The 26068-nt window shown below is 35.8% G+C and overlaps 2 protein-coding genes and 1 long non-coding RNA gene across 3 annotated transcripts; 1 reads left to right on the top strand and 2 right to left on the bottom strand.

Moving 5' to 3' along the window:
- The first annotated feature begins 1845 nt into the window (after positions 1-1845).
- Positions 1846-8286, top strand: LOC120217147. The gene is made up of 3 exons (XR_005525129.1): positions 1846-1957; positions 7566-7570; positions 8213-8286. It is a non-coding gene; the product is annotated as an uncharacterized LOC120217147 (long non-coding RNA).
- LOC120217146 (scarecrow-like protein 22) lies at positions 6013-8854 on the bottom strand. The gene is made up of 2 exons (XM_039214352.1): positions 8698-8854; positions 6013-8452 (listed from the first exon to the last, which is right to left on the bottom strand). The coding sequence occupies exons 1-2, from the start codon at positions 8698-8700 to the stop codon at positions 6299-6301; spliced, it is 2157 nt and encodes a 718-aa protein (XP_039070283.1). The 5' UTR covers positions 8701-8854; the 3' UTR covers positions 6013-6298.
- A 13176-nt stretch (positions 8855-22030) lies between these two features.
- On the bottom strand, positions 22031-25090 carry LOC120217145 (vesicle-associated protein 1-3-like). The gene is made up of 8 exons (XM_039214351.1): positions 24885-25090; positions 24509-24579; positions 24332-24413; positions 24072-24184; positions 23838-23990; positions 23642-23683; positions 22826-22903; positions 22031-22313 (listed from the first exon to the last, which is right to left on the bottom strand). The coding sequence occupies exons 1-8, from the start codon at positions 24934-24936 to the stop codon at positions 22176-22178; spliced, it is 729 nt and encodes a 242-aa protein (XP_039070282.1). The 5' UTR covers positions 24937-25090; the 3' UTR covers positions 22031-22175.
- Positions 25091-26068: the final 978 nt, after the last annotated feature.

Genomic DNA, 26068 nt, shown 5'->3' with positions numbered 1-26068 from the left:
GACAATTAGCTTAAAGAAAAGCACAGGCAACAAAAATTCATCATGAAAATGAGAAACTATGATCAGTAAGTTATACGAAACCAATCATCAGCACCTCCAAGCTGAAGCAGCGATTAGCTCCCTCCTCTGCCAGAAAAGAACAAGGGAAGACTGCCTCTTCTCAACATGGAAACCTCTAATAAGAGTTCGTTGGATCAAACACTCAGCTTGAGACTCCGTGAAATTACTGAACGTTAATGGAGAGAATCCATATTGCATAAACAGACTCCTCCAAGGAGGCCTTCTTTCCAGGGACCGATGTCGACCCAACACCATCTTTTCGATGCTAGGTTGAAGGAAGAACCTTTCAATCTTTTCCAAGGCATCGGGGTTCATATTCACAGCATCAAGTGACTCAAGGAGGTCGGAATACGACTGGAGTGCATGGATTATATGGTGGGGAAACGGGACATCGGTTCTGTCGCAACCCCTGTCTGAACAGACTACAATTTTGGGTGACAACTGCTTTACAAAACTAAGGACCAGAGGGAGGGTTGAAGGGTAATTGGAAAATGAACCAATTGGGAGATTAACCGCAATTGCTTCATTCTCAGCAAGGTGCAGGGGCAATGGCCACGAACATGAATTCAGGGACTCAATATTCATGATTTCCATGTCCAAGGCCATGTTGATTTCACTAGCAAAGTGCTTAAGATTTTCCTGGGTGAAACCAAGCTCTAGCTCATCATGATTGGATGGAGAAGCAAATGCAGTGATTTTAATAGAAGGAGCACCGCCGTTTCTTAAAACAAGTTCCTGCATCAAAGAAGCCCATTGCCCACCATACCCAATATCGAAATCAATAATGTGAATCCGACTACATCCTTCAAAAACCTCAACAAGTGCTTGGTTGCAGGTAAAATTGGCGAACTGAACGAGCGGAGAAATCTCAGAGAATGATTTGTAAGCACCAATCTTGAAAATCATGTTATAAGTGGACAAAGCCGATGTGTTGGTAGCGTTCAAACGGAGGAGTAACTGTAAGGCCTCCTTGAAGTAGAAGGCAGCCCTGACAAAGGGCTTACCTACAGGGGAGAGCTGGTGATTGAGCCGCGCCAATATCACTTGCGCGAGTACCGGGTCCCCGGTTTCGATCAGCTCTGCAGCCTGGATTAGTTGGTCGATTAGTGCCTGCTGAAGCTGCTGGTTCGCCAATTCATCACCCACTATTTTCGGTTTCAGTGTAGCTGCCATTCCAATTGTTGTAGTAGGCCTTTGGTGAAGCAACTGAGTTGGTTGTTGTTGGCGCCTGAGATAAAGATCCTGCCCTGGACCCGAAAATGGACTCTTAGGGACCTGATAGTTCGATCCACTTGAGCCAGAGTTGTGTTTCTTAGGCAGTGGAGGTGATAAAAGATTATGTTCTTGCAAATGAGCATATGAAAGTGGGAAGAACATAGCCGGGTTTTGTGTGAACTGAGCTTGATTTCGGTTCATTATCATCTGTGAATTGAAAAGCTGAGGCTTTTCAGCCAAACCTTCAAGGGGCTGATGTTGTGCAAAGACATCGGGAGGGAGTGAAGTAGGCAAGAGATTGTGCGGTGAAGATGTAAATGCAGGATTTGATGGGGCTGAAACCATATCAATAGAAGGGTTCATGTAGCTTACCAGGTTACCACCACTAGTAATGGACTCAAAGCTGAAACCTTGATCCACCAAACCAAAACCAGCATTGAACTCCACATCTTGGGACCCGCCACCTGACTGAAGAATTTTGTTCAGTCCCACAGAAGGGTCATCGACATCACCCATAATTAGCCTCAAAATGGATTGTTCTTGACTAGGAGACCCGGGCAGCACACCCTCCCAATCCTCCATGCCTAAACCACATTTTTCCGTTCCAATATCAAAGGGCTGGCTGCTGCCCTTGTTGTTACCGCCGGAGACAGCTGTCGTTACCGCCACGCCGCTGCTGTCCGTGGAGGCACCACTGCCTCCGTTTTCGCCGAGAGAGGACGACAGTGTTGAAGAAGATGTTGGTAGGCTTGGGCTTTTTCTAGTATTAATAGACGTGGGCTCACAGCCCACAAAGCAGAAACCTTCCTTGTTTTGCCACTTCCGTTGTTGATGAAGATGCTGGTCTTGGAGGAACAAAGATGAATCTGAGCAAGAAGTAGAAGAAGAAGGAAAATCTAGCGCCCCCTTCCCTTGAAACTCCTCAAAGGGTAGGGGCATGGCCTTCATCTACAGAAACCACAAACACAAGTAACCTCCAAAATCCCAAGTACCCAAAACTCTCCAGTTTCTAATACTCAATAAGCCACCACCCAACGGTTAAAAGATAGAAGGGAAAGCCTTGAGTACGAAGCGAGAGGGAAATAAAGAAACCAATTCGGATGTCGTGTTTGTTAATGGAGGGCCTACCACAATTGCTTTTGACAAAGCATTGAGTGCTTACTTTTTAGTTTTGGTATAAAAGGGCAAAAAATAAAAAGAAAAAACTTTGTGTGGGACGCAATGAACGCGTTGTTTTTAAGCCGACTATAAAAGAAATGCAGAAAGAAAATGATGGAGAAGAGATTTAAATAAAACAATGAAGAAAGAGCTGGAGAAGATATGGTGGGCAAGCATCTATTAAAGTTGGACAAGGATAGAAAGTGAATTAGACATGTTCAGGCCTCCACTGATAGGAAGGCTGGACTTGCCTATAAGCCTCGAAATTTAATTACTTTTTTCAACAACAAAAATCATTCGATATCCTGTGTTTTATTAGACTTGAACTGATTCAATTATATGTCACTTATTATTGGAATTCAATTCTGGCATTTGCAAACCATTGACTACGACTACCTTCGAAAATAACAACGTGGATGAGAACAAAAGATGATTGTCTGCGGATAAACTCTGAATGTTTATTGCACAAGCACACACCCGTGGATCGCAGCTATCCCCACCTCATATTGCCTTGTGCTTCACTAATGTTTTTGGCTTTCGCTTCATTTGTTTTGTGATTATAAACTCATATTGCCTTTTCACAAATATTGAAACAATTATTATTAACTTTTGGTTGCAAAAATTGTGGGGGATTATATAACTAATAATGTATGATAGACATCAGGAGGGTCGCTGCATTGCTAAGAGAACATACCTACAGAGCAGAAAAAGGAATATCAAGCCTACGTCAACAAATCATATCCTGCAACTTCCTCTCTTCTTTACAACTTATCCCAATCAAAGATACGTTGTAGTAATGTGCATGTTTCTAGCCACAACGAGAATTGCCGACGAATTAACATTATCGCTGAGGATCTTACAAAGTGTATATATCTGGTTCATGATTATCTGAGAATCACAAGGGAATGCTATAATTCTGGATTAACCTTTGTTTTACCCCAAATTCTGTTTTTATTTATTTATTATTATTGTTATTTTTTAACCATTTTGATATTCTTTTCCCATGCAAAGGGACCCAAGTTGTGCTTCTGTGCTTTTTACTATGCTCCAAATAAAAAAGAAATTTAGTGGTGGCTTTAGATGCACCAGAAATTGTTTGTTGAATTACAGGATTAGACTTTTGTGTTTCATGTGTTCAAATAAATATTAAATGAATTTATGTTACCGAGACTTGGCAAATATGAGCAAAGGTTTGTTCTTAAAAACTACAACTGAATCTGTCACTCTCAAGGAGACTTGATCAAGACAAAAGTGGTTACCTCAATCCCTTGGTGGAAAGTTGTTTATGATAATACTTTCCAGTGGAAGGATGATTTCAAAAAGAAGAGTACAACTTTGATGGGCATCCATATCAAGAAGATGCGTAGCGAAATCCTGAGGTCTGAGTCTTGGAAGAATCTGCTTTCAAGTGTTGAGGTGACTAAAAGGAAACAATCATGTAAGAGGTTTGTCCAGACGACGATAAGGGAGAAAGCCATGGAGCACGTAGCAAAGATTAAAACATCCATCCATTCCTGTGGTTAGCACTATAGGTGGCTTTTAAAACTCAAGCTCATTGGGTTGGCTCTAGTTTTGTGGAGGGCAAGCAAAGATCCATTAAGCCCTGAAAATGACTCCACATTGTCTTTCTAATATCACATTTATGGATACATCAGAAAAATATTCTTTTTGTTCCTCTCCCAATCTTGATTATTACAGCAACAAGCCCACACTTGATGCCTTTAAATTGGGTGCACCATGTATGGCTTTTGCCCCCTTCAGATTCATCTCTCCCAGATGACCCTATGAGATGCTGATTGGCATCAATCAAACCCTAAAGATTGCTTAATCTTACATGACAATGACATTTCACTAGGACGCTCCGTAGGTGATCTGGACATGGACGTTTTTCCATGTCCGTTTACTCATCTCAAGCTACAAAAATACAAGGTCGGGGCGATCATTGGACTGCCATCATCAAGCTCAGTATCGTTATGCACAGTCCGTACACGTGTACGAATCAAGATCACGACCTTTCATTCTCTTTGGAGTGCAGAGATTTACCATATATCTATCCGGTCGTAGCTTTTATTCTCCCCAACATTGCACCACACGAGACAATCAACTACTTGGACTAACGTGAACTTGATGATTTATAATTTCAAAACTTGGTATGGGCCCCTTTCTTGGATTAAAATAATTATTTTAACCTAATTTAGAGATTATTAATGTCTTTCAACCTTTTCAGTTTTCCAATAATTGTATTATACATGTCGTCATTTGTTATAAAAACTACTCTCGTACTATTATTGACTTAATATATATTATATTAATTACATAATTCAATCTTAACCAGAACAATAATTAACTAAAACTAGAATTAAAAAAAACATGTAGAATAAAATTTGAACTTTATTTTAAGGACCCAAGTCCTAAATTTTTTGCTTGACTATGTAATCGTAAGTTGAAAGTTAAAAAGTTGATGTAAGGTAGTATTATAGTAGGTGTTACATCGGTCCAATGGTTCATCACATCGCAACAATGTCGGCTAGTTTTAAGACAGCATATTAATCATTTGCTTAAATATGCTTATACATTCGATTAGACTCAAACTAAATTATCGCCTCTGTCTGTCGGCTTGTCGCTACCTTCAATTTCTGTCTTAGGTTAATATGTAGATTAGACTATGTTGTTGGATAATTACTGAATCTGAATCCTCTCTTTGTTTCTGTCTCCCTTCTCTACTCTTTTTTCTTCTCATCTGTTGTGGGTTTCTTGTTATCAATTAATAATATAGCAATTTTTATACTAATCTGTTACACAATAAATTATGATGGTATAATAAGGAACCACAGCATGTCATTATCTTTCTCTTATGTCACATGCAACCTGGCCTTTATCCTTAAATAATATATAATTCTGTTTTTAAGAAAATAGTTTTGGTTGGAAAAAAAAACTAAACTAATAATGTGGGTACAACACCCATGTGATCATATTAAGAGAGGCATTTAAGAATTCAAATGTGTTAAATCAAACATCACAACAAAAATTCAAGGTATGAAAATATACAAGTGGTGGCATGCATATTATCATATAATAATAATAATTTAAAAAAAAACTATGCTTAACTACAAGCTGACATAACGATATCAATTATCTATTGCAACCGCCCTTAATGGACATCTTCATGACAAATCCTTCAACAGACAATGTATTTTTAATAAGCTTGGGTTAATGCATGAACCTGAGGGAATTTAGGATTTCGGTGCCATAAATCTATCAACTTAAGTCATCATCAATACCACACCCTCATGTTAAAAAAAATACCAAGATTCGATTCGACCATCCAAGGGTCTCACACCAAACATAAATATATTATATCAGTTTAATAATTGTGCTTGTCAAGAAAACGAAAAAAGGATGATCTGATGGGAAGATGTCTAAGCAAGCTTTCCTTTTTCACTTGTGGGCTTCCTAACCAAAAAAGTTTTACACAGATGCAGTTTACACAAAGTTTAAATGCTGCATTCAGCAGCAGAAAATATACAAGTTAAAATCCATAGCTGTTGCAACTGTATAACATAAAGAGAGTTGATGACATGATCAAGAAATTAAAAGTTCTTCATTCCCAGAATTTGTTTTTGCCTTTGTTGTCAAGTTACAACAAAGGGAAAACTTAGCAAGGAGTAAATAACCAAAACAGAAAGTTACCCACATCAGAAGCTGTACATAGCCATACAGTTGCTAAAATGTTTTTGATAGGAAACAATCGATCTACGGTGGTACATGAACAATTAACAGAAATTTCAAAGCATGAAATAAAAAATCAAGAAACTAAAACCAGTACCTTTGAAGCAAAGTTGATTTGATTGAATCACCGTTATGCTCAGCACCTCCAAGCTGAAGCAGCAATTAGCTCTCTTCTCTGCCAGCAAAGAACTAGTGAAGACTGTCTCTTCTCAACATGGAAACCACTAATTGGAGTTCGTTGAATCAAGCACTCCGCTTGGGACTCGGTGAAGTTACTGAATGTTAATGGAGAGAATCCAGATTGTATAAACAGACTCCTCCAAGGAGAAATTCTTTCCGGGGACCGATGTCGACCCAACACGATCTTTTCGATGCTAGGTTGAATAAAGAACCTGTCAATCTTTTCCAAGGCATCGAGGTTGATATTCACAGCATCAAGGGACTCAAGGAGGCAAGAATATGATTGGAGTGCATAGATTATATGGTGAGGAAACGAGACATCCGCTCTGTCGCAACCCCTGTCTAAAGACACTACAATTTTGGGTGACAACTGCTTTAAAAAACGGAGGACCAGAGGCAGGATTGAAGGATAATTAGAAAATGAACCAATTGGAATATTAACAGCAATTGCTTCATTTTCACCCAAGTGCAGAGGCAACAGCCAAGAACCAGAATTCAAGGACTCAAGGCTCATAATTTCAATGTCGAAATCCATGTTGATTTCACTCGAAAAGTGCTTGAGATTATCATGGGTGAAACCAAGTTCTATCTCATCATGGGTGGATGAAGAAGCAAAGGCAGTGATTCTCATAGATGGGGCACCACCGCTTCTTAGAACAAGTTCCTGCATCAAAGAAGCCCATTGCCCACCATACCCAATATCGAAATCAATTATATGAACTCTACTACACCCTTCAAAAGCCTCAAGAAGTGATTGGTTGCAAGTAAAATTCGCAAACTGAACAATCGGAGAAATCTCAGAGAATGACTTGTAAGCACCAATCTTGAAAATCATGTTATTCGTGGACAAAGCGGGTGAGTTGGTAGCGTTCAAAGGAAGTAGTAACTGTAAGGCCTCCTTGAAGTAGAAAGCAGCTCTGATGAAGGGTTTACCTACAGGGGAGAGCTGATGATTGAGCCGCGCCAATATCCCTTGCGCAAGTGCCGGATTCCCGGTTTCTATCAGCTCTGCTGCCTGGATTAGTTGGTCGATTATTGCCTGCTGAAGCTGCTGGTCAGCCAGTTCATCGCTGACGATTTTCGGTTTCACAGTGTCTGCCATTCCGATTGTGGTTGGCCTTTGCTGAAGGATCTGGATCTGTTGCTGTTGGAGCCTTAGATAAAGCTCCTGCCCTGAACCCAAAAACGGAACCTTAGGGCCCTGGTAGTTTCGTCCACTTGAGCCAGAGTTAAATCTCTTAGGCGGCGGTGGTGATAAAAGATTATGTTCTTGTAATTGACCATATGAAAGTGGCAAGAACATAGACGGGTTTTGAGTAAACCGAGTTTGATTTTGGTTCATTATCATCTGCGGATTGAAAATCTGAGACTTTTCATCCAAAGCTTCAAGTGGCTGCTGTGCAAAGACAGCAGGAGGGAGTGAAGTAGGCAAGAGATTGGGTGGTGAAGATGTAAATGCACGATTTATCGGGGCCGAAACACAGGGAAAATCAATGCAACTTCCAGCTATGGGAGGGTCAATGTTGCTTACCAAGTTGCCGCCACTACTAATGGACTCAAAGGTGAAACCCTGCTCCACCACACCAAAAGCTGCATTGAATTCCATATCATGCGACCCGCCACCTGACTGAAGAATTTTGTTTAGTCCCATACAAGGGTCATCGACATCACCCATAATTAGCCTCAAAATGGATTGATCTTGGCTAGGAGACCCGGGCAAAACACTCTCCCAATCCTCCATGCCTAAGACACATTTTTCCGTTCCAGATTCTAAGGATTGGCTATTGATGTTGCCGGAGACAATCTTCGTTGTCGCGAAGCCGGTTGTGACCGTGGAGGCACCGCTGCCTCCGCCGCCGTTCCCACCGAGAGAGGAAGACAGTGTTGAGGAAGATGTTGGAGGACTTGGGCTTCTTCTAGTATTAATAGATGTGGGTTCACTGCCCACATAGCAGCAACCTTCCTTATTGTTCTGCCACTTCTCTTGTTGTTGACGATGACGATGCTGGTTTTGGAGTAAGAGTGATGAATCTGAGCAAGAAGTAGAAGAAGAAAAATCAAACTCGCCCTTCCCTTGAAATTCCTCAAAGGATAGGGGCATGGCCTTCATCTACAGAAACCAAAAACACAAGTACCCTTCAAAAATCCAAGCAGCCAAAACTCCCCAATTTCCAATACTCAATAAACCACTAGTTATACTAAAAGAAAGAGTCTCGACACCAAAAGTGAAGGATTCGTTTGATTATTTAGCAAAGAAGAAGTTAAATAAGACACAAATTTTAATAGGAAAACCAACTCAAATTTTGGACGATAAACTTTCTAAAAGATCAAAAATGAAAAAATAAATACTCCTACCATTCTAGACTTTGCTTCTTCTTCTACTTGAGCTTTCAATCCATGGATGTTATTGGTAGCTCAACACCCATTTTTGCTGCCATCTTTTCCCTATTGTTATTCTATGCCCTTTTTTTTCTTTTTTTCTTTTTTTCTTTTTTGAGCTTCTGTTTTCTGCTATGGATGCGTGCAGCATATAAAAGTGGTAAAGTGCCATTCATCCCCCCCTCCTTTCTTTTCCCTCTATTTTCTTTCATTTACATAAATTATAATGTTAGCCACTAAACTTTAGGATTTATATCACTTTTAGCATTAAACGTTTAAATACTTCAATATAAGTATAGATCTTTGGTTCAATTTAATGCACTAGACTTTTGAATTTGAAACGACGCGATGATGTGATAATTTTAGTATTCATTTCTACTGATGTTGGAGGTAAAAACATTTATTTATTTCATATTATTATCATCTTTATCAAAATTAGAATTTGTTTCATATATTTTTAGTATCCGTATGAAATCATCATTTTTTAACATTTTCTATGGTCACTCTAAGCCCTTATGAACTTGGTCCATCGTTATCTACCAATTTATTAGCTTAGTTTCTTAAAATATATTTAAAACTCATAAAATTAAATATAAAAATATGTTATTTTTTGTTTGTAGGCTTTCTCGAATTAATAAAAATGAGGAGTTTAAGATTGAGAAACATTCTTCCGAGAAGATGAGTAACATACCTACAAATTAGCCTAGTTGAAAAAGATTATAGAATTAAAACATTGAATCTTTAGATAATCTTTTATCGATTTTGAGTGAATTTTGTAGAACATCAATTCAAATGAAATATGAATAAAATACACATATTTTAATACCAAATATATCACTAATGGGGACATGATGGATGATAATTATTCAAAATGATGATCGAAAAAGTTGATAACTTCTTACCCAAAAAAATCATCTAATCACCTCATTAACGATTTGGCAGTATAATACTTTAATTAAACCTAAAACTAAAGTTTATTGCTTACATTAAAACACTTTAAAGTTTAATGTTAAATTTAGTATAACACCTAAAGTTTGGTGACTAACATTGTAGTTTACCCAATTGTTTTGTAATGGTTTGTAAATTATGGTTTTCACTCTGCTTTTTGCTTTGATTATTATAGGCACGTCGAATTGTTGTTTATAATATTTTAGCTTTCGGAGAGACCAGAGGTGAAGTGGGTCAGAAGTTATTTATTCAAATCCTTAAGATACCCTTCCCTTGTCCTAAGATTTTGGGAAGTGTAGGAAGGCAGTTCCGGAATTTCAACCCAACAGATACTGTTCGGCTTGTTTTTCGAAACTGAATCTGACGACTCGAGATTATGAGAGTTGGCTTTTTTTTAGGGTGAGTTTTTTTCTCAAAATATCGACAAAGGTTGAGATATTTTACTTGTGTGGCTGTGACTTAGAACAGCCTCTCGGGTCTATGAGTCTCCGTAAAGATTTTTTATATACAATGACTCGAACCTAAAATTTTACTTAAACGAAATCAAGTTGCTTATTATTAGAATCATGAATAACATTTATTAAGTTCGGTGTTAATACAAAAGTTTAATAAAAGTTTAAATGATTATTTTTTCTTGTATTGTCTTCTTCGTCAAAATTAATATTTTTTAAACTATTAAGTGAAATTGATAGTAAAAGAAAATATCATTTTTGCTATAAGTTTTGAGTTTAAACAATTACATATATTATGCATGTATTGTCAATTGATTAAGAAAATTTTGAATAATTACTACCTTATAATCAGTTCAAAATATTAAAAAATTAATATTTTTAATCGTTTTAGCCATAATTGAAAACGATCCTTTAAAAAAAATCGATGAGAAACTTCGTTAAAATTAATATTTTTTAAATTTATTAAGTAATATTGATAGTAAAAGAGAATATCATTTTTTTAAGAAATTTTTGGTTTAAACAACTACATCTACCATGTACGTATTGTCAATTGATTAATTTTTTTAATAAATACTACATTATAATTAACTCGGTATGTTAAAAAAATTATTCATTTTAGTCATATTTGAGAACGATCCTTTTATGATTTCTTTGGCAACCACCTTAATTATATTATTGTCTTTTATCACTTATTTTGATATTTTGGCTTTCTCAAAATTGATAAGTTTTGTATATTTATTCTAAAATTCAAATTGTGAGAAATATTTTTTAGAATATAAATAATATACCGATAATCTAGTATCATTGAACGATCTTCATATGAGATCAAAACATCGAGCATTTAGAAGAATTTTCGTTGATCTTGGGTGACACTTATGAAAATTAATTCAATAAGAGGAAAGATACAAACATTTTGATATTATTTTTGTCGTAAATAACGACGAGTGATAGACAACAAATACAATTGATCAATAATGAGAGCCAAAGGAATTGAAGATTTTCTACATAAAATGATAAAGAAATGGTCACATTATTATATCATTAACAGTTTAACGATCTAATATATTAAAATATAATCAAGTAGCCTTAGTGGTAGAAAGGGGTATTATTTTCTTTAGAAATTCTAAATTTGAACATTAATATATTAATTCTAAATAAAAAAATATTTTGTAACCATATTGTATTATTAAAAAATATATAAATTAAATTTTAGTGTTAAAATCAAAATGTTTTAAAATTTATTGCTAAAATCATTTCACAATCCAAATTTTTAGTGACTAAATTAATTTTATTTTATTTACTGGATTATTAAATAGGAAAAGTATTTGAATTTGCTAAGTCCTTTTAAGTTCGACTCGTGGACCAATCGGCTGAGTCTGGCATGTTTGCATGACATATCGTTTTCTTTTATTTCTCGTAAAATTTGTTTAAAAGATTAAAGATGTTTCTTTCTTGGGAAATCAAGCCTCATAGTTATTTATCTTTTGTGTGTGAACACATTTTTTTTATTAATCTTAAATGATTATGAGGTAATATATGTTTAAAAAGTTTTCAATCATTATATAATGAACATTCGAACATTTTTACATATGTAGTGTTCGAACCTAAATTTTTTTAAAATAACGATAATATATTTAATTATTGAAGTTGCTTGATTCATACGTGTATTAAACATGTTTAAACTCATCTATATTGAATTAAACCAATAAACTATTTGATTTTAAAATTTCTATTAAAATTATTCTTAGATTCATTTTAGGATATATTTTAATATGTCAATTTAACATTAAAGTTTAATTTGATATCTAAATTTTGGTTCAAGTATGTACGTTAATGTGATTTTAAGATTTAATTTAATATAGAATTTTTAGTTATATATGAATAGGCTTTTAAATTAATATTGGTACTTATGAGGTTTTTTTTTATAAATCTGAACCAATGAGTCATGATTATACCAAGTTGAATAAAAAAAATAAACTCAGTTGTTTAATTGGATAAAAAATTAAATTAAATTAAATATTGAAACCAAATTTAAATATCTAATTGTACAAAAAATATAGATACCAAATTAAACTTTAAATCTAATTTCATATACAAAAATGTTGATTTACCCTCAATCTTTTGAAAATCTTTTCCTCCTCTCGCCTGAGAGAAAATTCATTTTAAAATAAAAGGTTTAAAAAAAGATTTTGAGTTCCTTTTTTCTTAAGATAATTAAATGCTGTTCGGTGGACAACTAAAGTTGTGTGAACATTTTATATTTAGATATACTGATTAATATAAAATAGATACATTAATTTTTTATTATTTAATTAATCTAATCTTTTATTTAAGATATTAAATTTTATTTTTTTACTGTAAGTTTTTTTTTGTTTAATATAGGGTGTTTACAAGTGGTAGTATATGTAGTAAAGATTATCATTAATGTTCAAATCTGATACCTCTAGAGATCATAATCATCTTTTAATCACTGATATCAGTTGGTTCATGCTACTTATAAGCCTTTAAATTTCGTATCTTAAATTAATTTATAATTAATATTTATTATTTTTCTTCAAACATATTTGAAAAAAAAAAAGAATTGACTGAAAGGCTAGCAGACCCAATTAAGCAATCGATCAATTATTTAAAACCAAAATTATATCTAAAGAGTAACATGACGAAACCAAAACAACAAATAATTGATATAGAAAGCAAAACGTGTATAATAATTGGAAAAATAATTATTTATTTGTGGTGGAGCAACAATTGTACTTACTATTCTTTTTCCAGGTAAAGAGATATGATCTTAGGTCTTCCAACTTCATTCATCCATAGCGATTGAGAAGCAAAGAATAATTATTGTTTACATTTCATTGCGTGCCATACATTCTACAAAGTAAAAGAAAACCATGAAACAACAACCATGCATGTAGTTTTCGACCTCATTTAGTATAATACGTGTATTAACCATAAAAGACTCGAAATAATTCATATTGAGACAAAATTTATATAAATTTATTTATTGGAAAAATTAAATTCAAGGCAAATTTAAATATAATTAGAGTTTAATGTAATCATTAAGAGTCTTAATAGAAATACAATTAATGTCGTTTTCTATCTATCATATTCCCTTACTTTCCTATGACTCACAATCATGAAAATGAAAAAAAAAAAAAGACATGGTAAAACATATCCTTTTCTTCATGTGATTTCATCATCAAATTTCACATTTTTGTCCTCTAGGATCCATTAAAAATGGGTATAACTAAACTTGATGCGAAAACGGGGAGCTTTTGTTTAAATGTACTCGAAAGGGTAATGAAGTACAAAATTCAAGTGGGGGAATTTAATAATGGAAAATGAAGGGGCATTACAGGAAGGTGGATTGGGTGGCTAAATCTACGAGATAATGTGTTGGAATTATTTATTTCACGAGATAACGTTCTCCCAAGATTAATTGTTGAAGTAGGGCGAATTGTACAGTGTTGGCCGTAGGTCGCCATGCCTTCCGGGCGACCTACGACGTGGCAGCTTCCGACGAGTGAATGATCGTGTGCATGGGACATGCACAACCCAACCCATAGGTCGCCATGCACTCCGGGCGACCAAGGAGGTCGCCATGCATGCCCGGCGACCAAGCTTTTAACCCTTGCACGCCCTGCATGTCATAGCTGGGAGATTCCTGCCCGACGACCAAGCTTTAACCCTCTGCTCCATCATGCATGCGTTGCATCCATAGAGCGGAACGTGCAAAAATATCACATGGCCATGCAAGGAGACAAGGTCGCCGGGCGTGCATGGCGACCTCCTTGGTCGCCGAGCGTGCATGGCGACATCCTTGGTCGCCCGGAGTGCATGGCGACCTAGGAGGTCGCTGGGAGTGCATGGCAACCTATGGGTTGGGTCGTGCATGGGACGTCTGAAGCTGCCACGTCGTAGGTCGCCCGGAAGGCATAGCGACCTACGGCCAACACTGTGCAATTCGCCCTACTTCAGCAATTAATCTTGGGAGAACGTTATCTCGTGAAATAAATAATTCCAACATATTATCTCGTAAATTTAGCCATTTTGGGTTGTATATCTGTCTGGAAAAATTGGGAATTAATGCGAGGGGAGGTGAGACATGCTTAGGCTTAGCATGAATTGGACACGCGAGGGAGATGGCTTAATTTATCACCCTCCCCCATGTGATTCTTAACATCTCTCTCTCTCTCTCTTATGAAGTGTAAAAGTGACCCAACGCAAAGCTTCCTTTTCCTTTTTTTTTTAATATTTGTAATGCATATTAAGAGACATTATCAAGAAAAGAACACACCGTTTGTTATCCTTGTCCGCATTTTATATCATTGTTGGTTGGGTGAAGAAGTTCTTTTCTCCCAACTCAAGCCACCCTTACAAAGCTAAACATACACGAGCATGAATCACGACGTGGGAGCGGCTTTACCAAGACACTACCATTTGCTTCATCTTAAGTTGATTCATTGGTCCACATGGATACACAGTTTAGTTGAACATGGCTGGTTTCCATGGGATCAATCAATTCTAAGCACTTTTAACACAAAAACACAAATATCCGATCGAGTTCAGTTCATCATGAAACCCTAACAAGTTCATGCATTGTTACCTTCTAAACTTTATTTTGATTCTTTTACTATTATATATGTATTGAAACTTAAAAAATATTTATGTTAGTCAACGTTTTTGCAACCAAATAGACAATTAGAGTTTGTCATTTGCTGTTTTGAGCAATGGAGTCGGTGAAGGGCGGCAACGAAGATAACAATATTTTCATTAAATATAATGTCTGTTACCTTACACGAAACCGCTGCCCTGGCACCAAATATTAATTAAGTTGCAAATACTAGCGTGATTAAATATTGTGATGACTTTGAGCATTGTAGGATAAACCAACATAATTTTAGTGGGAATGATGAGAAACTCGTTAATTTACAAGTAATATTTGGATTTGAGATAGAATTTGTCCGACAGATTTAATGGAAGCTGTGGTGGATAAGACACACAGAGAATCTGGGGGAAAAGTAATAATTTCTACACTGGAGTACATGTACATGGCTCTTTCAGATTTCTCAACTTGCTATAACTTTGAAAGGGGTGCAAATAAAGAGATATATCTGCTTCTTCTTTTACCACAAACATTGTCCTGCCTCCTCTCATGTCCATATGATCAAAAGAAACTTGAACAAATAAAACTTGGCAAAGCTGGCCGCTGTGATTTTAACTCCTACCATTTACTTTTGTTTGTCATTTAGCTCATCTGCTGTTAAAAGAAAGGAAAACCCTAAATATGGACACCTTTTTTAGTTTTCTTCACACTGCAAGCCCATGTGCATTCCTATTTTCGACATGGCCTAGTCAGCCTTTGTTTTCTTTCATGTTAACTTTTTAGCCCAAATCAATTTCTCCATTTGTTTCATACAAACAGTGTCCTATTTTACTATAGCCCATTATCAAGGGCTCAAAAACAATGGCTGTCCCTTTTTCCCATATATATGGATAAGGGGGAGGTAAGATAGTAGGCTACCCCCAACACCAGGTTGAGAGCAGCTTTCGTAAGAGACCTCCGAATTATGAAAATGCCCTCTGTGGGACTCAATCCCACGACCTCAAGGTTAAAAACCTTGTGCTCTACCAACTGAGCTGGATGGTCATTTCTATCAAGGGCTCAAACCCATTGCTAATCTAATGTTAATTTGCAAACCCATGAATACTATTTTCTTGTACCTACAATATTGCATTTATTTTGGAATTTTCCAGTTTTTTTTCTTCTAAAGTATTAATTCATGGTTGATGAACATATCCGAATTCAACACATATTTTGAATATGATATGGAGTGTATACAATTTTTCAAATAATACATGAAAAAACTTTTAAAAAATTGAGTGTGCTTATCTTGAATATGTGTTGGTATAGATTTTTTTTAAAGTCTGCAATAGCAACTAGAAGTTGGAAATTGGAATATGAGGCGAAATGAGAAAAAGTGATGAGGTAAAATTGGCGTGGAGACAAGGGGGCGTGAAGCAACCGAGAATGCTCGACTTTTACAAGACATATGGATTGGAGGTGATTTGTCGACGCCCACATAGCTCGAATCCCCATCCGAGCCTGTCCAGCACTCGCTCCCTTCTAAACCCAACAAACATAAAACATCCACCCATGAAGATCGCCAAGCTTCAACTCCTAAGGCCATACAAACAAAACTCTGCAGGAGAATTTTTATCTCCACTCATTTATATTTACGAGATACACACATACTTTTAACTTTATTTAATTTAGTTGCTTTTGTATTCTCAACATGAAATATGAAAGAGTTTTATCCCAGGGATTCTCAGCATGACCAGGAAACCTTAAAAGGACAAAAATGTCCTGAACCGGAGACCTTCACTGTTTTAGACTGACGTGATAACCAACTACACCACCACGTCGGATGGCCACCGGTTTACTTTGATAATAAAAACGAATGAAGGTTTTCCACAGCCATGGAGTATAGCAATTCAAAGATCACATGCATGGGTGAAAGGTGTCGCTAGAGCCAGTTTTGACGGTTATGGGGGGACCCCTTTTGTGTTTCACAACATGAACAAAGGAACCGGTGGTCCACGTATCCTTGTCTCTTTTCTTCTATTCTACCTATATACGGTCGGTCCTACTTGTATTTCCACTGCAAAATGTGTTTTTGGATCCACCTACTAATTGCAAATGCTTCAAGTTCAACAATGAACCAGTCAACACTCAGCTCAATCTAATGCCTTTTCATCTGTAGTTACTGATTTGGACGATGCATTCTTAGATTTTAACGCTATCATCTAAGATTTGATTCCTAGGGAACGAAATGAAGGCAGATAACTAAATGCTACAATTTCTATTCCTAATTCTCACTAATCTACGGTCCCTAAAGAATGTAAACAAATCAAATTTCGTATTTTTTTGAATTTAAATATCAATTTCTTTTCTTTTAGAAGGTAGGAATACGCAAGTTTCATAATGATTTTTGAATTTCTATAGAATAGAACACATTTCCATCACTAAAAAAAGCACCATTCTTGAAGAAGCTTGTTGTCGACTTCGATCTAAAAAGGCTTTCCCACTTTTCTATATTTTAAGCATTATAATAATTCAGTTTTAAGTATTTCGAGACCAAATGGTCGGCAAAGGCAAAATGAAGTACAACACGAGGGACATTGCTTAATTCAGCCTCGGAAGACTCGATTACCTAGATAAGCTAGTTAGGCGCCGCGTTAGCTTTCTTTGAATTTCTTTTGTCTTCATTATTTCTCAGTTTACCTTTATTTAACATGAGACTTTCGTATGGACATTCCTTCTGAATCCACACATTAAATTTTCCAAATAAAGCTCTCTGTGTCGTTCCTCCTTTTCCCTGGTGCTTCCATCTGTGTCTTATTGATCGGAGTAAGGACATAAGGGAAACAACCCATACCATCTGCATGTTCTAAGAGATCCCTTTAATCTACCCTCATTTAATTCTCTTACTACAAATACCATTACCTATACTACACTGCAAACAACTTAGCCCTCATCATGTCAATCACTTATTGTTTCCTTGTTTTCCTTTTCTGTCTGTCTCTGCATGCATGTACTGCTCGTCGCCTTGCTGCAGTTCACAATGAGAATAAGGATGAAAATGAACTTCGCGTATCGACCAAGGTTTGTCATCATTATATATAACCATATTGTGCATGCTTGAACTGCTTCTTACATTTAGATATTTAAGTTTACTTATCTATTTGCAGAATAATGATGGTATACAAAAGCTGGAAGATGCTGAGGTCATGTCTAGGACAGTTGAAAATCAGAAAGAGAAAACATATGGTGCAATAGGAACAAGTAAGGCTGTTGTTTCAGTTTCTTGGCTGGTGCCTCATAGAAAACATGGCGAAAAACATCCTGGTTTTAACCTCGATTACTCACCACCAAAGACTCATCCTCCTTCTCACAACTGAGATTAACAACAATCCATGTTTTTTTTTTCATTTTCTTCTTCGGGGAAAGAGCAATGCAAGATAGATACTTGCATTGCAAACTATAGAGATTGAGCACTCGGAAGTTATATATATTAGGGCTTAAATGTTCATCATTTCAGCAAAGACATAACATACAACATAGATTGATGGATGAAAATGAGTTACAAACACCCCCACCTCCCCAGATTTAATGTACACTGATCAAGGATCATATATATGCTTCATGTATTTGCGTTTCGCTTATCTTTTCATATACCTTGTCAATTATTTTTTCTTTTGTTAATCACGCAATAGTATTACACCGTAGATTACAATAACAATAAGCTACTTATTTGCTTATCTTTTCATAAACCAGAAATATTGGTGTGGGCTTGCAATAACAATAATCTACTTATTTGCTTATCTGAACTTCGTTTTCTAGATTGATGCATTCACTTCACTTGTATTCCACCATAGACTACAATGCAGTCAAATTGCTTCCTCAATATATGACTAAGTAGTACCAGTGTACTAATTTTAGTTTTATTTTATAACCTGCATTAGTCCAAATAGGTCGCGCACGATTGCGCGGGAGTGATAATCTGGTTTCATGCTGATGGTCCCTTTTGCATTATCTTTCTCTTTATGTCTTTGGGGGGAAAACGGAAAACCAACTTCCAGAACTATTGCATTAATTGCTTCTTTTATTATTCCCCCAAAATAAAGTTCCAGTTCTTTCAGAGAAATTGCTGCATGTTCCTGTAGAGCAGAGAAAAAAAATGAGAAATTATTTTAATAGTATTTCATTTGGTTTCGGTGTATTTTATTGAATTCTGTTGCATGATTTTCTGAGTAGAAGTATGTGAAGTATTTGTATATAAGGCCGCCTGTTGAATCCACGCATTTGGTATTTTTGTGCTCCGATTTAGTTCATGATTTTGTCATCCGACCTTAAAGAAGGTATTGAGGGCCCTTTGTGGTGAAGGTGATTCACACAACTGTGTCGAAAGTGGTATCATATTGCCCAATAAATGTCTTAAAACATGGGTTGAATTTCACCAACCTCAAACTATTCAGTTTCTTTTGATGAACTCTTATGTGGTTCTTTGTGTGAACCATATGTTAGAATAGTATAAACACCTCCAAAACATAATATTAACTGTTTAAAGTTTAATTGTTTGTTCAACAGATGGCATTTCACATACTTTTCATTAAGGACTCACAAGTTAAATGGATTAAATTAGGAATAAGGATTTTATTTCTAATTTTTAAATTAAACCGCAAGTATTCGTACAGGATGGGAATTGTGTTCTTAAATAAGCTTGAGAAGATGTGAAATAAGGTTGATAACCCAATATCAAATATCCTCTCTTCATGTTTGCTGGATTACCTTCCTATTCTGCTCCTACGATATTTGTTAGATGGGGTATCAGAACAACGTGTTCCATAATTTTAACTCCTACACCCTTTCGATTTGTATGATGTTTCATAACTGGTTTGACAAGCAAGAGTTTGGAGCTTTGTCTTCAACCTATCCTATCCTATCCCTTAATTATGTGGTGTGCCATTTACGAAAATCCGTGCTGATGACACACCATCCACGTTACGTTGGTCCCTGGTGTTGAAGGGGGCAAAAACACTCGAAATCCAAACTGAAGGATATGAGCACGGTTTCTAGGTATATATGATTCAAAAACTAAGCGTGAGAAATTGATGGAATTCAAAAACTAAAGATGTAGTGCTCTTTTCTCATAAACTAATGAGGTCGGCTGATTATCACGGTATCAGTTTCTACAGTTGAAGTTTGAATCTTGTTGAGTTTATCAGTGGACCATTATAAATGCTACCATTTATTGCATGAATGCAACATTCCATTCCTCTTCCTATTAAACTTAGTCTACGTAGTGACTTTGATCGCTACATGTATATACGTAAAACAAAGGAAATATAACATCATGATTTAATTTCTTTTGCTCATAAAACCGAGTAGTTCAAAATCCCAATAAAGTAGTAATATGATATATTAATGTTATTTTATCAAACTAAGAAGAAGAAAAAGCTGTATACCACCAGGCAAACCACGTGTGACATTTATAATATCACTCAAACTGCAACAACTAGCTTAGGGTTGAGTTTTTGTCTTAGGGCCAGAGGCAAGGCAAAGGACTTGCATTGAAACCTGGGCATCTTGTCTCCTAAAAGTAGATGCAGACATTCTATGCAAACTAGCTAAATTCAATCCAGAGTACGGGACAACCTTATGTTACAAAGCACAACTAAAGAATAATGACCTCAAAACCTTCAAGCCTAAACTGTCGTAATATCAAATTAAGGTTTGTTGGGTCGTGTGACCTTAGACGTTTCTTGACACTTCTAGGTATTCTCTACGATTAAATAAGCCTTACCCAAGCCTAGTGAGCATACAAACTCACCAAAGTTGGAACCAAGCCCTCAAGGCTCCTAGGATGCGGAAGCTTTTAGAACCAAGCCCTCAAGGCTCCTAGGATGCATAAGCTTTAGCACCAACGTGGCTACTCCAAGCCATCAAGGTTGGACTATGGTGTGGAAGTGCAAACATAAGTGTGGCTACTCCTAGCCACCAAAAGAGGCAAAAGCACCAAGATAATAAAGAACAAAGAATACATGACTAGAGTAAATGCCTCAGAGTTTTCTTACTCTCTCTCAAGAGAATGGAGGAATGAATGAATGGATGATTACAAATGAGGAGGGGAGGCTCTCTATTTATAGTTGAGCTCCCTCTCAATCAATGGCCTAGATCGATTTATATCAACGAATAAGATTTGTCCAATTAATACAAAATCCCCTACATCAAGGAAACCCAACCCAATCCTATCTAATTATATCCCTTAGTAGAATTCTTTCCTTGAATAGGTGTTCACACTAGATATTGTAAGATTCTCCCACAATATCTTCTTGATTGTTGTCTCTTGCCATATTTACCGAGCTCATGTGATCATCTTCGGATTTGATGCCTCTTTCCTTTTCTGCATGGCCAATGTGAACGAGATCCACAACATTCTCCAAGTGGGTCAACTCTGCATAAAACCTCTTTAGCAGACAATTGCACCAATGTCCGGGACCCAAAGATCACGACCCGTGACAATAACATGTTAATCAACATGGTTATAGCTGGCTGCTGCTTTATAACCGCTGGTTTCACTGCAATGGAAAACACTTTGTCTTATAGAGAGAATCTTAGATGGATGTGCTTGTGAAGAGCTAGGAATCAATGGTATGGAAAGCTAGAATTTCAGGCTTTTTATGGACGTGTGTGTGATTGGCATTAAAAATTCTAAAGCAATATAAAAAGCCTTGTGGATCTTATTTAGAAGCAGTGCCTGCCTTATCTTACATTGCCAACCATGTATTAAATTCAGTCGATGACATTTTTCGGCTAGAATCAACTAAGATACATCAGGCCCATTCACTAACTCCGCAGGCTTACTACTGTGGTTATATTCATTTAAAAAAATACATATTCTATATCAGTAGTGTGTTAGGAGCAGAAAGTAATGGAATTCAAATATTTGCTTTGTTGATAATCTTTAACTCATATTATCCATATTTGCTTTTCTTTTGCTGATAACATTTGTATTATGGATGCTACAGACTTGAGCTACATATCATACGGAACATACAAAACTCACCCAACTGAATGTCAGCCCAAGAGTTTCAAGCTGCCAAAATTTAGATGTCAACTAAGCTAATGGGTCTGTTTTGCCTGGAACAATTCAGAAACAGAGGGGTGGTCCAATCAAGATCAATGTAGCAATGCTCGAAACACACTATCATCTGCTTTCCTCGTGCCGGCTCCAAATACAACTTTATAATCCAACCAACATAGTACTTGGAAAAAGGCAAACTCATTAACAATATCTTAGTTTACATAAGCTTGAGACTATCTAATCCCCACACAATCAATTCATCTTGAACTATCAATCATTTAAATACGATTAACACATTTCATCAGGGCTACAATTTTTACACACTAAAAGGCAAGAACCTAAAAGTCATGAAAAACAACATTTTGAAAACATCAATTAATTACTGCTTGCTCCGACAACTTTTAATTCAAGTCGATTCGGTTCCGAGACTTCCTAAGCTCTTAACAAGATAACCAATCAAGACCCCAAGAAGACCAATTAGTACCACAAACATTAGAGAGAAGCCACCGGAATGACTTTTGCTGATATCTTTTCTCATCGTTTCCTGCACAAGGAATATGTTATGGTGGAGCCATAATGAGCATGAATAAAAAAATACTGATAAAAAGATTCTATAGTGTAAATCAGAACCAATTCAAAAACTATGGTTATGTCATATCAAGGGATTACAGAGGAAAAAAGAGGGGAGAGATGGAGCTTACAAGAGAACTAAACAGGCAACTATGGCGATGGGAGGAAGTAGAATGCGTAGTGCAAAGAAATACTTCATAAAGAACACCAACATGATTGCAGTAACCAAGATAAAATAACCGCAAAGCAGTCATCATGCCTAAGCCAACATTGAAATTCTGCTCAAACCAATTATCAATTTAAATTTCACCCCCTTTTAACTTTAGAGTTGAAATAAGACGAATCAGCATGAATGGAATTAATACTATTATAAGATGTTTAGAAAAGATGAACATGATGCATAAGAGACTATGAAATGGAAAAAGGATCAACACTCCTATGCACAAGATAATCAAGAGAAAGATATTTGCTGCTACAAGCTCATACCAGTTCTTGACGGAGCCTCTGATTTTGTTGCAAAGCAGAAGCTTTCTCATCTGTCAACTTCGAAATTGCAGACCATGCCTAGAGATAAACATACATTTAAAAACCAATGTTATAAGAAAATGGCAAGTACAAGACTACAACACTTCTAAAATAATATCTAACATGATAGATACAAAACAGAGAAATCTTAACAAATGGGGCAATATACGTTTTTGTTATATGAAAAACAATTTGTGCCATCCCTACATAGGGATGCTCCTCCCTTTCTAGGTACATCTCATACATAAGTATATAAAAACATTAATGACGTACAATTTCACACCTTGCTATGTCTCAACATTGCATCAATCATGAATTAGTTTTATGGTAAAGCATAACTATCATTTATCCTTAAGAAGCAAATTAAGAGCAGGTAGAAAACCTTAATTCCAAGCAATTACAGATTCTTTTAATACTACCCTTCTTAAGCTTTTTGCAAGAAAATTATCATTATTCATACTAAGCATGAACATAACCTGGAGTTCCTTTAGCTACCCTTGGAAGAAAATTCCAGAGGAGTCTATGACTATAACTAGATTATGAAAAACATGCGTTTCGCACAAACAAATTAGTAATAGGCCCACAGTTGAAATGTATATTTCATATTCTAAAACAAGGAGATTGGAAAAACAGGAAATTTTAAGGAACCTACATACTAAAGATGGCAACCAGTAAGGTGCTAACAGGGAAAATGTCACTACAGTTAGTATTAAGATGAAATGCTCTTTTGAAAAAAAAAGTTTGAAATATTAACTAAGCAACAGAGAGATGACTTACCTCTGAGGACTTCTCTTTAGTATCCTCTAAAGATCTTGATACCTAAATTTCATATGAAGTCGAGCAACAAATGATGCACAAAGTACATCACTAGTGAGTAATAGCTTCTCCGGTAGTATTTGATAAAAGGGGGAAAATAAACTTCAGAAAAAAGACAACGTTTCTTGCCACCCAGAAAAAAATGGAAGATAGATACCTCTTCAAAATTTTGATTCCCTTTTTCTTGTGAAGATGCTCTGGGAGGGGACCCCTCTTCAGAGCCTTCAGGAACAGGAGAGGGAGGATTAGCAGGAATGTAGATGACTCGCATTTTGAATTCCTTCACGACCCGACCATCCTCTTTGTTAAACTGCATTCAAATTACAAACTCATGCAACACAAAGCAGAAACCAATAAGACCAAACAAACAACAGCCGCATAGCCATCATACCATTTCTGGGGTTATGTCTTTGTTGGTTGAACCATCAGGAGCAATAACACTCTGGATGAGGAACTTGTCCCTGCATGGCTCAGGAGGTGCCTCCTTTTGAGCTTGCATGGTAACTGCCAGAAAAAACTCGTGTCAATAAGTCATACCATCCAAGAGAAAGAAAAGAACAGCACAAGTAAAAGCCAATGATTTAGCTGCCACAAAGATCAAAAGCATGAACAAAAAACAAGTTAAAAACCAATAAATTACACAATACTTACCAGTGACATTGCATGAACCTCCAGGGAAAACAATACCAGAGTTGGGACGGACGCAATATTTCTTAGGGTTGGTTGTTTTAACCTATGAATAGCATTAAAGAGAATTTACATAGTATGATATAAGTGTATCAATATCAAATCCAATCACAGATAAAATTAGATGGACATTGAAATTACCTTGAAAGCAACATATTTACCAGTCTTGTTGGTCAATTGCATATGACATGAACATTGCCTCCTCAATTCAACTATGAAATTCCATATCAGAAAATCAAAACTCTATTTGTTAGTCCTTGAACTAATTAAAATCAAACGGAAAAGAAAACGTAAATGAGAATAATAGAAATAAAACCTTAATACTTTTTATTTATTTTCTCCTATGAACCAGAACTGGCACACTTGATTGTTTTCCTATTTTATGATTTCCAGGATCAGATTAAAATTTTACATTTTTACTTTGTTTCATTTACATTGCCTTTATTTTTTCCCCTTTTCGTTTAATACCAAAATTTACAACAAAAACAGGAAAAAGAGAATGAAGGCCAGAACTTACATTGGAATTTAAGCTCTGATGGATGAATACTGATAAAATCGCCCATAATCATGGATCCAGATCAACAAATTTATATTTTCTTTTAGTTGATTTTTTCCTGAGAAAATAAAAATATGAAGAGAAGAACTCGAGGGAAAAGGAAATGGAATCTGCGAGATCGGGAAGAAAGAAAGGGACTACGAAACAAAGCGGTTTGATTTTCTTTTCTTTAATTCGATTGACTCGATAAAGGATACTAACTTCACAAGCTTGTCATGCCTGTGACCTTCCTGAACCGTTGAATAAAAACGCGAGCTTCTCAGGTGGGATTCAAAGTATATGTAAAAAATCATTATTTTTTGGGTTAGTGAACGCTACGGGCGGTTTATATTATCCTTAATATAAAAATAAATGTATAAACTTTATTTTGAAAAGTATTTTAGTGTCTAAATAAAATTTTATTAAAAAATAGATGTTGACAATTTCAGTGGAGAATTTTAGGTACTTGAACGTAATGACCGTTAAGTGACACATGTCACGTTTTGGTAATTTATATAATTTATTTAATAATTTATTAAAAAAAACCAAAACAACCACTCACATCCCCGTTTCTCTTTTCCCTTTTCATGGCTGTCGGCCGGCCATCTGTGACCGTCACCACCACCTTCATCGACATCGGTGTCGACTTCCGATCAAACCTTTGTTGATCTTTCATCGTAAAGTGTCACAATTTGCCGTAAAGAATCATTTAAAATATCGTCGGATTTTAAGACATTGTCACTGTTTTTCATTGATATCGATCGATTCCGACGTCCATAAGTCACATCGCCGCCATCATTCGAACCACCATGCAATTCGATTAAAACTCAAGTGTTGGGCGACAATGGTGGTCGGAAATGGCGACGACAATTGATAATGGAGATTGAAATGAGATATTTTAGTTTTTTAGAATTTTTTATAATTTCATTAAAAGGTTGGGTTTTTATAAATAAATTAAGTTTTTTAAATAATATTTTATTATTAAAATATTTAAAAAAATATAACAATAAATAGTTAAAAGTATAACTTAAAAAACGTTAAACACATATTTTTAACAAAAATTTCTTTAGGAGCAAAACGTTTTCCGAGAAAAGCACTTAACTGTATATTTTTAGGTTTCTTCAAAATTACCAATACACAAGTGTCACTTAACTGTATATTTTTAA

Source organism: Hibiscus syriacus, unplaced genomic scaffold (genome assembly GCF_006381635.1).
Source record: "Hibiscus syriacus cultivar Baekdansim isolate YM2019G1 unplaced genomic scaffold, ASM638163v2 tig00110185_pilon, whole genome shotgun sequence".
Taxonomy (NCBI): domain Eukaryota; kingdom Viridiplantae; phylum Streptophyta; class Magnoliopsida; order Malvales; family Malvaceae; genus Hibiscus; species Hibiscus syriacus.
This window is presented reverse-complemented; position numbering and strand designations above follow the sequence as displayed.